Source organism: Miniopterus natalensis, chromosome 19, assembly GCF_054644295.1.
Source record: "Miniopterus natalensis isolate mMinNat1 chromosome 19, mMinNat1.hap1, whole genome shotgun sequence".
NCBI classification, from domain to species: domain Eukaryota; kingdom Metazoa; phylum Chordata; class Mammalia; order Chiroptera; family Miniopteridae; genus Miniopterus; species Miniopterus natalensis.
The window spans coordinates 27,188,300-27,201,907 of record NC_142099.1 but is presented as its reverse complement, the minus strand read 5'-3'; the positions used below and the strand labels follow the sequence as shown (position 1 = coordinate 27,201,907).

At 49.5% G+C, this 13,608-nt stretch overlaps 1 protein-coding gene across 8 annotated transcripts in view; it reads left to right on the top strand.

The window, feature by feature from the left end:
- The window catches only part of HHAT (hedgehog acyltransferase), a 176,742-nt gene that overhangs the window by 23,507 nt on the left and 139,627 nt on the right, over nt 1–13,608 (top strand). For 5 of the 8 annotated variants that reach the window (XM_087827883.1, XM_087827877.1, XM_087827878.1 and 2 more), the window contains exons 4-6: nt 1,525–1,638; nt 8,469–8,663; nt 9,553–9,768. In XM_087827883.1, the coding sequence (XP_087684009.1) occupies nt 1,525–1,638; nt 8,469–8,663; nt 9,553–9,768 (525 nt within the window). The remainder of the gene's footprint in view (nt 1–1,524; nt 1,639–8,468; nt 8,664–9,552; nt 9,769–13,608) is intronic. The other 3 variants (XM_087827881.1, XM_087827882.1, XM_087827884.1) reach the window with 2 other exon arrangements.

The window sequence follows — 13,608 nt, the reverse complement described above, 5'->3', positions numbered from 1 at the left end:
CTAATGTAAACACTCATTGCCTCCGCTTTCCAGTTCTCGAACATTCCTTCGACTGACCTCGCTGGTGTTTTCCTCCATTTCATTTTCCTCCACCGAACAGTCTTGCTTCAGAATAGTTTTCCACAAAGTGAATGATTTCCATAATGTTTCTAAAGCTGGATTGCAATCACAAGAAAAATTCTTTCCAAAGTATGCTGATCAGAACATACCAACAAACCCCAAAGTATGTTGACCAAGTTTCCCTGGGACAACAGAATCCCCTCCAGTCAGCTTAAACAGAAGGGAATGCGTCGTGGGAATTTAAGGAGGTCTCACAGCAGCGAGAAGGGCCGCAGGGCCAGGCAGCCCGTGAGCCCCCAGGAGCAGGTCCCACGGTCGCCCTGCGGCACAGCTCCTGGGGTGCGCACTCGTCGGCACTGCCCCGCCAGGAAGCCGCTGCGCCTCCGACTGCCTGGACCTCGGAGTCTCCACCGGGGCTCCTGGGGAGCACCCTAAGGGCCTCTGCCACCGTTCTTCCAGGAGAGTCCGAAAGGAGAGCCCATCCTTCTGCCACCTTGGGAGTCTTCCCGTGTGTTCGCCGGAAGCAAGGTCCCAGGCAGATGTGCCGGCTGCGGGGAGTTCTGGGAAATGTAGTTTCCTGCCTCCCAACCTTAGTCGTATGGGGAGTCACTGCTGCAGGAGGAGGGAGGGGTGTTGACTGAGTCAGCTGGTGGCATCTGCCGTATAAAACAGACATTTTATTACGAGGGGAAGGTTAAGATGGTTGTTCCCCGTGGAACTTCAGATGTGGCAGTTTTTCTGAAAGCTGATGTGAGCCCACGGTTTCTAGAACCTCTCTCCGTTCCTTTCTTTTGACTGTGTTTGGAGGATCTTGAGTAGCTCAGCTCTCTCAGGTTTTATTCGCCGTGAGCACCTCTATCTGCGGGAAAAGAGACGGCGAAGAACACCAGGCCAGACCCTTCCTTTTGCTAAGAACAGAAAAAGCATTGTTTCACAGGCAGCTGGAGCCACTGTTTAAGAGGCCCAGAACTATGGCTGTCTTTCTATCAAATTATCCTCTTGCCTATCTGCAGCAGCAAGAGGTAACACGACTTTAAAGCGATTTTACTAGTGTCCAGTCTGCATTTCTTGTGTTCACTGAAGGTGCCTAGGTGACTAACCTGAGATGACCTCAGTTCATTACACTGTCTGTGTGACCCCGGGTAACTGAATTGAATTCTTTAACCCCCTTGTCATTTTTTAGAAAATGAGGACAATAGTTTCTATCTCGCAGAGTGTCCTGGGGAATCAGCTTTAACAAAGACACTTATTTGGAGAACGGCAATGGGACCAGCCAGCCTGGAGGGGAGAGTGTGTGTGGGTTGGGGTTTGGTGGGGGAAAGGCTGGGAGCATTGTGTAAATCCCATTGTGTAGAGTTTGGACTCCCATTGGCCTTCTTTCCAGTTGGTTTATGAACTGCAGTTTGTGTTCTGCCTTGGAGTATACTGGAATCCTTCTGATAAACTCCCCTTTGGCCCATTTAGGACCAGACCGACTTTGAGTGGAGCTTCTGGATGGAGTGGGGGAAGCAGCGGCTGGTGTGGCTTCTCCTTGGCCACCTGGCTGTGTCTCAGATGGCCAACCAGATCGCGAGGAAGGTACGACCACGCGCAGCATTTCCTTTTAAGCTTCTTTCGCCTTGATTTTTTTGTGAAGAAAGGGCCCCGAGCTGAGTGAGAGTCAGACGTGGATATTAGCCTTGGAAACCTGTTTGTGATCGATCAGACATTTAAGATACAGGGGTAACACATTCTTATCCCCCACGTCCTTCCTCTAAGTGATTTTTCAAACCAATGAATGCAAAGGTTTTAAAGTAAAACTATAGTTACCAGCATGCATGAATTTCTGGATTACGACATTGAGCCAATCAGGTAAGTGGCAGTGGAATCTATCACGTATGACCCCGTGTATACAAAGCTTCGAAGTGTGCAAACTAAATTCATACTTGCAAATTTACAAAGAGAGATAATGAAAAACGAATATAAAACTCAGGGAAATTACTATAAAACGCGGCTGGTTGGGGAGGGGCATAGATGGAATCGGGGTGGGGTGTGGGGTGTGTGTGGGGGGTGGATGCCCAGGGCCCTTTACCGCACTGAGAGCCTGGTCTTTCTTAAGCTGCTGGTGGGTGTGCGGTGCTATTTCATTGTTCTTCGTACACCTTGCAAACTTTACAAATATTCCTCTCTCTGTGTTTGATATTTGATATATTTTTAATTGATCATGTGGAAGAAGTGAGTGGCGGGTAGAGGGAAAGGTGAGGCTGTGCTGGGCACACTGAATTTTTCATGTCCTGTCTGCCCCACGACCCTGCCACGTGCATCAGGACCCACATGCCCGTCTCCTTGGTCTCCTTTGCTTCCCTCTCACTCTTGCCCCTTGTTTGCCTCTCGCAGATCAGTGTTTCATTATTGCCCCCACCCCGGCCCCACCCTCGGAGGCTTTTTAGCTGTTTTTTCCTAATTGCCTCTTCTCTGTGAAATTTTGACCACAGATACACTGAATATCAGTTGATGCGCTATGGGCATGCCTATGTTTTATGCATTAGGGGTACCTTTTTCTTGTCTCCAAGAACCCCTTCCCCCTCTGATGGTGGAGCTATAACCCCCATCGAGGATGCAGAGTGTAGATGAACTCTGTGTTCTTGGCTGGATGCTCCTCCCTCTTTCCAAACTTCCTCAATTTTCAGCTCCTATTTTGTACTTACCATCATCAGAAACCAGCCTGGGTTAGGGCGTCGATGTCCCTCCATTTAATTTGCCCTCCGCTTTGCGTTAAGGCTCTTTCCACCTGGGGAGTCAGTGTCGGGCGTGGATAGGAGCTTGGATGACTCTCAGCGTTGCGGGGTTTAAGCTGCACCATCTTCAGCAAGCTGGTTAGTACCTCTCTGAGTTCATGTCCTCATTTGTGGGGCAGGGATGGCAGCCCTCGCTTCTTGGGGTCGTGCCGAGGCTCTGATGTTTTTTAAGGTTATGCTTGCATATGATAGAAGCCAAGTAAGTGGCGGTTGCTGCTGTCATCTGCTGGCGATTAGCGTGTGCTGAGACTGTGGTCTGCGTGTGCTCCTGGGAGCAGCCGCCCCGTGCTGTCCAAGACAGGAGGTGACTGTCTTGAGATTCCAAACCTCCAAGGGCAGAGGCTGTCTGCAGTCATTGCCAACACTCCTCTCATGACTGTCTTTCTCTGACCCTGTTTCAAGTGTATGCTGGGTCCTGGGGAAGGGATTGGGAGACACGGCCCCTTGCTTTGGAGAGGTGAGAAGTCACATAGGAAATGGAACACTGGTCTCAGTCCTGGACCTGATGTGGTGGTGGGTTGGGTGCCTGGGGGAAGGAATAGGCCACATCTGCCTTGGGGTGACAGGGAAGGCCTTCCAAGGATGTGGCTCTGAGCTGTGGCTGGAAGGAAGGAGAGCTGTTTGCCTCTTTTAGCTTTGTGTCTCATACCCAGGCGTGGTGGACAGTGGGCCTGTCTGTTTATCTGCAGAGCATGTCTTATCCTAAGTCAGTAGGAGGCAGCTTTGCATTTTTCTTGGAATGGAGCAGAGTTCAGAGTCATCTGCGTGTGTGTGTGTGTGTGTGTGTCCCGTCCCCCTGGTGGCCACGGGTTTGATCTGTGCGACAGATGGGGCACAGGGTTCTGGCTGGGGCTGGGGCACAGTGCTTTCTTTGTGCGAGTCTGCCTGACTCTTATGTAAGAATGAACCACAACTTTGGCCCCGTGAGCTCTGTGCTTTCACCACCTGGACTAAGTGTTCCAGACGGCCTTGGTTCGGGTGGGCGTTTGGTACTTACTCAGGGTGGAAGGTTTGGGCTGGAGTTTTTCTATTTCCCCATCCTTGGAGGCATCGTGAACTCTGGACAATGCTGTGCAGGGCCAGATGTTACCCACTCTTCATGTGACAGCCCGTAAACCCTGAAGGATGCTTCCCGTCGCCATCTAATGTCTCATCTCATCTCTTCCTTTGCAAGCCTTGCCTCCTTCCAGAGACAGGCAGGTTGTTTTCAAGAGCGTGATTTTCTTTTTCTTTCTTTTTTTGCCATGACAAGTAATAAAACTTTCCACTGAGCTCCTTGGCCGAGGCTAAATGCCTTTCCTCTGGGTATGGGTAGGGCTCTCTGGGTTTTGGTGAGCCTGCGTCAGGGCCCGGTACCCTGGGAGGGACGGCTGGATGACGGCTCTGGGCCCTGGCCCTGGGTTTGTTATGATTGGATTGTGTGTTGGGCGGGTCACACAGTTCCTCCTTTCTTCAACACCCGCGTGGCCTCAGCACCACCTGAGGCATTGTGTTCTCTGCCCCCAGAACTGAAAATAACCCGCATGAACGTTTTGAGAAGGCCGCCCATTTGGGGGCTGCGGGTGGGGCCGTTGCTAACCGCAGAGGAGTTTTCACTGCACCCCTGACGGGCAGAAACCACACCATTAGCATCTGGGCCGGCTGCTGAGCTCACCCGCCACAGGACTGAGAAGCATGTGGGCTGAGACGAGTAAACTAACCTCTGGAGGGCTACAGGGAGCAGGCGCTCCCTTCCAGCCTGTTACCAAAACCGCACACCTAATAGGAATCTCAGGCACTAATGGTTTTCCTGGAACCAGATTCTTCCACCTCCGTCCCTGCAGAGCTAGGGGGGATGAAGTCTGCTTCCTAGGGGTCCCCCAGCCTTGCTCCCAGGGAAAGCAGGCTGGGGTGGAGTTGCTGGGACTCTGGGCTGGTTTTGTTTTCTCCCTGTTTGTTTGCGGAGATATATAGATATATTTTTCAGCAGCAGCTCCCCTTGATTATGTAGTGTGTAATAAATTATACCATGTGTAAGGATTATTGATCGACTCCTTTTATTTATTTCTCAAACAGTGCCCCACCGAGTGGTTTTGGGCAGATGTGAGGGATTAGCACACAGCAAAGCCTGGTACAGATGCCAGCAGGAGTCTTCACTGAGGCTTTGCATTTTCATTCCTCCCGACAGAGGCAAGATAGTGAGGGAAACCACTCAGGCGCATCCTATTACCAGTCCTTGCCGCCCACGGCCCAGAAAGGCTAGAGCAGATGAGAGCAGAGATGGCGTGAGGGGGCAGGGCCCGCCACCTCTCCCTGTGCCCGTGTCCTGACCCCCTGTGAAGACCTGGAGACCTTAGACCCGCCACAGGAGGGAGGGCCAGGCCCCGGCCTTTTCTCAGGTGCTGGTTTCAGCCTTGGGGATGTGCCCGCTCAGCTGGTTCGTGCCAGGAAGACTTCACTGGGCCAGGGGCAGCAGTGCCATCACAGAGGCCTGCTTTCATAGGGGGTGTCTGTGTCCTACCAGGTGTGAACTGTTTGAGATCCCCCCCCCCCCCCCCCCGACGTAAAAGGCCCTGTGAGTGGGAAACAGGCAGTAGGCAGTGAGATGTGAAAAGGCTCCCGTTCCAGATGCACTGGCAAAACAGCCTTTGTTCATAAGGGGTTAAGTGGTACAAGTAGAGACTTTGGAAAACAGCAGTATTTCACATTAGTGGACCAAAAAGCCCCAAATTTTAATGCGAATTTCTTGTCGTGTCTTAGTCATAACTACGAGATTAAATCCGAAGACTTGGGGAAGCATATCCATCCATCCACCCATCCAATATTTATGAAACACTTGCTATATGCTAGGTACCCTGTTGGATTCTGGGCTTACATTGTTGTCATATGAACAAGACAGGATATTAGCCTTCTAAGGGAGGCTTGTTTCCCCTCCCCTCTTTGAGAAATGATTCTGTGTAAACACAGGGGACAGTGGGAGCAGAGGGACGGTCACCCACCTAATTCATCCCGGGCAGTAAGCACTGCCCCCTCAGAAGGGCCATGGTATTCTTAGTCTGGCTTTATCTCTACTGCCACAAAACTGAGTACAGTTTTTTTCTTAATGTTAGATTTTTTTTTTTTTTTAAGTGTCTCCTCTTTCCCTGCCTTCCTTTTTATTCCAGACTCTTTCATTTCTAATAAAGATAAAGAGTTCAAGGGGGTTGGGATAGTTCTGATGAACTTCGCATCCAGCAAAGTTCAACCTGTCTTATCCTCAAGCTTCAGGTTGCTCATTCGTGGTTGATACCCTTTAAAAGAGCAGTGAGATACCCCTGCACAAGTACCAGAATGACTCAGCTGTAACACCAAACGCTGGTGGGGATCCCGATAAACTGGGTCACTCACACACTGCCGGTGGGGAGGTAAGCTGGCCACCCTGGAAGACCGTTGGGAATTTCTTACAGAACTAAACACATAACTACCATGCAACCCAGCAAGTTCATTCACACTCGGGCATTTATTCCAGAGAAATGAGTACTTATTTTCACACTAAACCCGAGCACAGATGTTCGTATCAGTTTTATTTATGATAGCCCCAAACTGGAAATAGCCCAGATGTCCTTCAACAGATGAACAGTTAAACAGATGGTGGTACGCCCACATCATGGAATACTACACAGCAAGAAGGGAGCAAAGCTTCGGCACCTGCAGCAACGTGGATGAGCCTCCAGGGAATTGTGCTGGGGAAAGAAGCTAATCCCATAGGTTCCGTGCTGTGTAATTTTTGAAATGAGGCTTGGAAGACTACTCATGCTCATTAGGATTTTAGCGGAGCTTTGAGGATGGGATTCCCATTGCATTTTTATAGACAAAGTATGAAAACCAGTATTTCATAGGCGTTCTCCTGCATCGTGCGTATCTTTTCGTTTCCATCACCCGTTCGTGAGGAATGCATGGAGAGTTGCCTTTACCCGCTGGGGTGGACGGGTGGGCAGCACCCGGGTTTGCAGGGAACACGGTGTGAATGAGAGCATTTCCTCTGACGTCCTAGAGAGAAAGACATCACATGTCGTCTGCCTGGACTCTGGCTGGAGGAAGACAGTGGGAGGTGAGGCTGTGGGACAAGCTCCTGTGCCCCCAAGGTAGCCGTTGTGAGCACGGTTGAACTCATCAGAGAATCTCTCAAGCAGACGGGGTCTGCACAGGACTATGAAGTATTTCCTGAAGGTTCGTTCAGCTTTTCCAAGCTGAAGCAGCTTACGTCTGTGGTTAAATTCCCAAATGAATCCCAGAAAACAGGCTTTTAAAAAAATGGATCAAATAGCACTTAATAAAAATGTGGCTGTGTACATGTGTATGTCTGTAGCGTGAAAAAATTCCAGGTGCTAAATGCTGTAGGTCATGTTGAAAAAGGACCTTTTTTTTTTTTTTCCATTCGTTGTAACTACTTCTTAAAATAGTCTCTGGCGACTTTGTTCCTTATACTTGAACTCTGCCCAGAGGTGAGCGTTTGGGGGAAAGTTTGAAGCAAATTTATGTGGCTGTTTTCTGTGGGTAGTAGGATGGAAAAATAGTAAAAACAAGCTGCAGATTTCTCTGATTTTCTTGGAACTTAAAAGTGGCTGACGTAGCCGCTCAGTTACAGTGTTCTCTCTCCAGCCGGGGTATAGGTTTGGGAAAAATTGTACTTCAGCAATATTTTGGAAGAGCCAGCATCTGAGAATGGGATTTGCAATTTACAGCCCACATCTGCCTTCCCCTTAGAGAAGTCTTTTTGTTTTTACAAGAAGACATTCCTGGAAACCATATTTTAAAATGCACCCTGAGAAGACACATCATATTTCCCTGTAGGATAACAACTAGAATTTTCTACTGTACTTGCTGTGTCTGCAGACACTGTAGTAAGCATTTCACATGCATTTACTTACTACATCCTCACAGCCTTCTGAAGAAGATACCGACTTTATCCCAATTTTATATATGAAAAAAACTGAGAGGCACAGAGACATGAAGCAACTTGACTAGAGTCACACAGCTAGTTAAAGGGGACACTAGGATTTATTTAGGCAGTTGGACTTCAAAGCCTGAGTAATTAAACCACTATGATATGTCGCCTCTCAAACAATGTTAAAACATATTGTGTTTTTTCAGTAACCAGATATGATAAAGAGAATATCATAAAAGCAAAGGGATGTTAATTTATTTAGTTAAGCAATGTCAATCACTATAAAACTTGATAATTAAATAGAAAGATTTATCTATTAAAACATTTTCTCCTAAAATGAGACTAAATGTTTTCATCGGGTTGACTATGCCAAGGCCTCAATGTCACAGAAAGCAGGGAAGACACACTTTTCCTGTGACATAAACTTGCCTGTAAATAATATCCTAATAAAGCGAAAATGTAATTAGATATTTAATTTTAAATCTGTAGTTTAGACTTGAAAAGCCTTTCGTGGTTTGGACGGCCCAGGTTTCTCAATAAAACGCCTGAGAGATGTTCACCAACACTCTTTCACCTTCACTTTAGCAGGAGAGTGTGTACAGGAGGTCATGAAGCATTGGCCTCCCATATGTCGAACCTTCAGCGACAGTGCCCCTTAGCTCACCCTTCTGTCTTTCCTTCCTGCCCCGTCCCTCTTTGTCTCGCACCGGGCCCCCTGCCCACAGCACAGACCCTGGATCCTCGCCGCCTACGGGATGGGGGCCTGCTGGTGCGCACTGGGGGCCCCGGGAACAGCCATGGTCTTCCTCCACACCGTCGTCTCCTTCTGCGTAGCCCAGTTCCGCTCGCTGTTCCTGTCATGGCTCTGCTCCCTCCTCCTGCTCTCCACGCTGAGGCTGCAAGGCGTGGAGGAGATTAAGGTAGGTGCCTCCATTCACCCGTGGGAAGGCGAGTGTCCCTTTGATGGGGGCCCCCTCTGGTGGCTCCCTTAGTTTTCAGGCAGCAGCCAGTTGGGGAACTGTGGTGGGGCTCCTCCTGGTGGCCCGGTGGCTGTGTCTTAACCCTCTGAGGTTGCACAGGGCTAAGCTTTTCTCCCAGTTTGGGAAGGCACGGATGGTGACACATATCACAGGAACAGAGGGGCAGGAATACAGAGAAAAGAAAGCAACAGTTCCCTACCCGTTTAATAAAAAATCATCTGTAGAGTACGGTGCAATTTATAGGAAGCTCTCACATCCCTTATCTCATCTGGCGCCCACGATAGCCCCCGAGACAGACAAGGCAGGTATTTCTTTGCACAGAAAATGTATATTTTTTTCCTTGAGTCACTGTGGAATGGAACTCTTGCGGTGTCTTTATTTTTACTCATTCGTTCACTCATTCATTGATTCAAGGGATGGCACTTAGAGTTGATGTGCCCCGGGCTGGCAGTCATGGGAAAGAACGAGATGGGAAAGATGAACTAGTGGACAACCCGTGTGGCATTTGTAAGCCTCTCGTTGCCTTCAGATTTGCTGGAGGAGCTGTGGAGGTATCCGCTGGGCATGGCCAACCTCCAGGTTACCCACTGGATGTATCCGACGGGTGCCCGTGGGGAAAATCTTCATCGTGTTGCATCAGGCTCAATGCTGAGCCGATGCTTGATGACAGAGACTCTCTCCTGCCCGCTGCTCATTAACCGCTTGTTTAGACTTACCTGCCGTCCATTGGTTCTCAGCCCCCTTCGTGGTAGAAGAAACCTCCTTCCCCGGGGACTGGACAAGGCCCCTCCTCGCTGCTCACGGGCTGTTCTCTCCTGGTGGCTTTCAGAGAGGGTGGTACAGGACAGAACGCGAGTACTACCTGCTGCAGTTCACGCTGACCGTCCGCTGCTTGTCCTACACCAGCTTCAGCCTCGAGTTCTGCTGGCAGCAGCTGCCCTGCGGGCGCGCCGTCTACTCCTTGCCCTGGATGGTGGCCTACGTCTTCTATTACCCAGTCTTCCACAACGGGCCCGTCCTCAGCTTCCCGGAGTTCATCGGGCAGGTGGGTCCCTGGGGTTGGGTCGCTGTGCTGTGGATTAAGCCCCTGTCCTTGTCCCCATGCTCACGCACGTGACCCCTGAGTGTTTTCATTCAGGGGTGCCCATAAGTTTAAAACACATACTATTGTCTTGATTTTTTTTTTTTTTTTTTTTTTTTTACGCAAGAAATACTTCAGGAAAATCAGTCCTCAAAATAAAGCTCGGCTTGTCCCGATTCTCGGTGGACTGTGGCAACCAGGATTAATAACTGGGCGCAGCGAGGAACTCGAGGGGAACCCTGCAGGGCAGTCCCAGGGAAGGAAGAAATTGGATTTTCATGGCATTGCTTGAAAAGTAGAAAGAGAAACTGTGTAGGCTGTTGGATGGCAAGTAGTATGCTCGCTTTTATTTTTACAAACCGACATAGCCTGGGAATTGTTCAGGGCGATTGTGATGGGGAGATGGGGGGAGTCGAAGGGAGCTGGACAGCAGGATGTGTTTTCACGTCTGGTGCCTGTTTCTGCCCAGGACCCTGCCAGCCTGTCTGAAGCTCATGTCGAGCTACCTTCGATCATTCCCACCTCACTTTTCCTCCCACTTAGATTTTTTTTCTTGATGCCACAGCTAGCCTCATGGAACATGGTAATGCAATTAATCCACCTACAGTGTTAGTAACTGAAAATACCTAAAATGATGTTTCTCAGGGACAGTCCTACCTCCCACCAGCAAAGTAAAATCCTGATGGAGGTGAGAAAAATAACATGTATGCACACACACAGTATATATATGCACACATCGAACACGTGCACACAGTACATACTCGTGCGAGCTCACACACACATACTCTCACTTGCACACACACACACAGACACACACACACAGAGGTCTAGAAGTGCAGAGCCACTGTGGAGCATTTTTGGAGGACAACTTGAAATGAAATGTGCCCCTGGAAAAGTCAGAGGGTTCTTAGAAATCCCTTAATTCCGTCTTAAAAATTCCACTCAGTTGTGCATTGTACTCAAAAGTACAATTTCTGCATTCGAACAATAATGCCATGTTTTAAAATTGCGAGTTAAGTGACTTCATTTTCCCCCTCTGCAAATCTTCAAGTGACATTGGTGTTCTAGGCAGATGCGAGTTTAGCGTATGGTTTTGAGTGGCTCAGTTTGGGTTACAGAGGATCATTCTTTTGTCCTGAAGTAATTTTAAATCTGTGATTGAAAATTATGTTTAAAATTATCCTGTAAAAGTCAGAGGCGGATAGTGATGGCAGCTGATCTAACTGTGGTTCTCCAGGCGTGGTCCCTGGACCCGCGCATCTGGATCCCCCGGGGAACTCACTGGACTCGGATCCTCAGGCCCCACCCCAGACCTGCTGAATCAGCTCCGGGGTAGGGCCCAGACATCCTTTTCACAGGCCTCCAGGTGATTGTGGTGCATCTAGAGGTTAGAACCATGCTCCTGAGCTCCTCAGAAGGCAGGAAGGTGGGGTGTGGGCGCAGTGGAGGGTGGGCTCAGGCCCTCCGAGTTGTCTTTTTTACAATTTCCTCATCATGGTGAGCTTTCACTTCTTCCCAACATTGCAGCCAGTAACTTTTGGACTAACTCCCCTTCTCCCCCCCATCCCCCTCTCTGAAGCCAGATAGTAATTCTCAGGGAAACATGGACTAAATTCATGAAGAGGAAACATGATTCTCCTGACTGGCTCTTGCCCATTGAGGAGCTTTGCCCTGGGGATGCGCACTTTGTTATTATGAAGATCGTAATTCTTTTCCTTTCTTATCTCCTCCTCTGAAGTTGCCCCTGTAAGGTCTAGCAGGACCATGGGAGGCCACTGCGGGTCCTATGTCTGTAGGTGGAGGTGAGCTTTGAGATTACTGCTCACCTATACTCTCATCCAAGGGCGCCCATTCTCTTGAGTTTCAGTCTGGGGAAGAGAAGGGCTGGTGTCTTCCTGCAAGGACTCAGGTATGGAGCCTGGGTGGTATTTGTGTCCTAGCTGTTTCTTTTTTACCCCTTTCAAATTGGTAGTAATTTCTGAAAGCAGACAACTCAGAAAAACAAGTTTCGAAACCTTTATGGTCTAGGAAGATTCCTAGAAAAGTTGGTCTAGAAAAGGCAAAATGTTCAGTAAGCTACAGGGCACATGGAAACACAGAAAGCAGTTTCCGCAGTTGCCAAAGGTGACTGTGGGGCACCAACCTCCTATGAGAAAGGTGGGTCGAAGGAGGGCAGTTGAACTAGGAAGCTAATCTAGTGGTGGAAGGGGTCTTTCCGAGAGGCCGAGAAGGGGAAGGTGGGATGGTGAGGAAGGAAGCTAACTGGAAGGACTTGTAAGCAAGGTTTGCTCCGAACGAGTGCTTGAGTGGATGAATAAGTGCCTTCAGATAGAAGGACTCCTAATACTGAAATTCCCAGTTCTTAGATTCTCGGCTCAACGCTTACAAACTTCTGAGAGCAGGAGAATGAGGCTGTGCCACCAGGGGGCAGCAGAGCCTCACGTGGAAACCAACCCAGGACAGAAAAGGTGGCCAAGAGGACCCTGTTAGGCACGCCCCTGGGAGAATGTCTCCTTCCATCCATTTTTTCAGCCCGTAAATTTCCACAAACACAAGAAGAGGGAAGTAAAGAAGAGGTGTCGCCTGTAACGTAAGGCATGTGGAATCTGCACACATCGATCATGAGCAGGTAAAATGTGCCTGTTGAAAGGCCTCAGTGCCCTAACTTGAGTCATCTCTGATGGCATTTGGAGTTTCAGGAACATGGGGCCTGTTTATATTTCTCCCTTGGTCTGTGGACTTTAGATACTGAACTAGGGGTGTGGGGGGCCAGGGGCCGAGGAAAAGGCAGGAGATGCTGTTTGTGGAGCCTGGCCCACCGCATCTTACTCTGAGCAGGTGGATCCTTCTGTGGGGGCTGGTGTGGAGCAGGATGGTGGGCCCGAGGGTGGTAGGACCTGGGCCTTTTCCTGGCTGAGCTCGTGCTCCTAGTCCGAGAAGAGCCAGTGTGCAGATGGGGAACTAACTGCATGTGTTGAAGAGCAGAGACTCTGGAACCCAACCCTGTTAAAGGATTTGAATCCCTGCTCTGCTTTGGCTTGAGAGCATTTGGTGAGTTACTTACCTTATTTTTGACTCAGTTTCCTTATCAGTGAAATGGGAAGAATATTAATGTCTCTGTCACAGGACTGTTATGGGGATTAAATGAGTTTGTACAAGTAATGTGGCTTGACACCTGAACACTATGAGGTGTTAACCATTACTGTTGTTGCTGTTGTTAGCTAAAAGTGTGGCAATTCTGGGGTAAGTTTAGGCTGGAACATGGACCCTGGGTGTCCAGTCTGGTGGGTGGGTGCAGCAGCAGGGGATGCTGGGCAGTGGCCAATCTGGCCTCAGAAGAGGCCAGTGTGCTGGTTCCATCTCTGTGGAAGAGAGACCCAGGCAGTTGCTGCAGGTACAGGGGAAAGCCCGGCCCCCGAGTGGCCAGGGCTGGCAAGAGCTGGGTAGGCAGTCAGTGTCCCGGACAAACTGCTCAGGGTTTGGAATGGTCTCTGGTTCTAGCATCTACCTGGAATAATTCGAGTTCTAATAAATAACCTTAGATGAGCACTTGCTCCGAGCCAGGCTCTGCATGTTCTAACTCATGCCATCCTCGCAGCAGCCCTAGGAGAGAGAGATACTGTTGCTGTTACCACTTTACAGACGGTAACATGGAGGCAGAGAGAGGCTAATGGAATGCAGATCGGGGTGGAAGGAATAAAGAGGTGAGCCTGGTCATGCCCACTTGGCGAGTGCCCAGGAGTCAGAGAGAAGGTGCGGCGAGGCTTGTGGACATGCGGGTCTGGAGGCTCAGGCCGGCCAGAC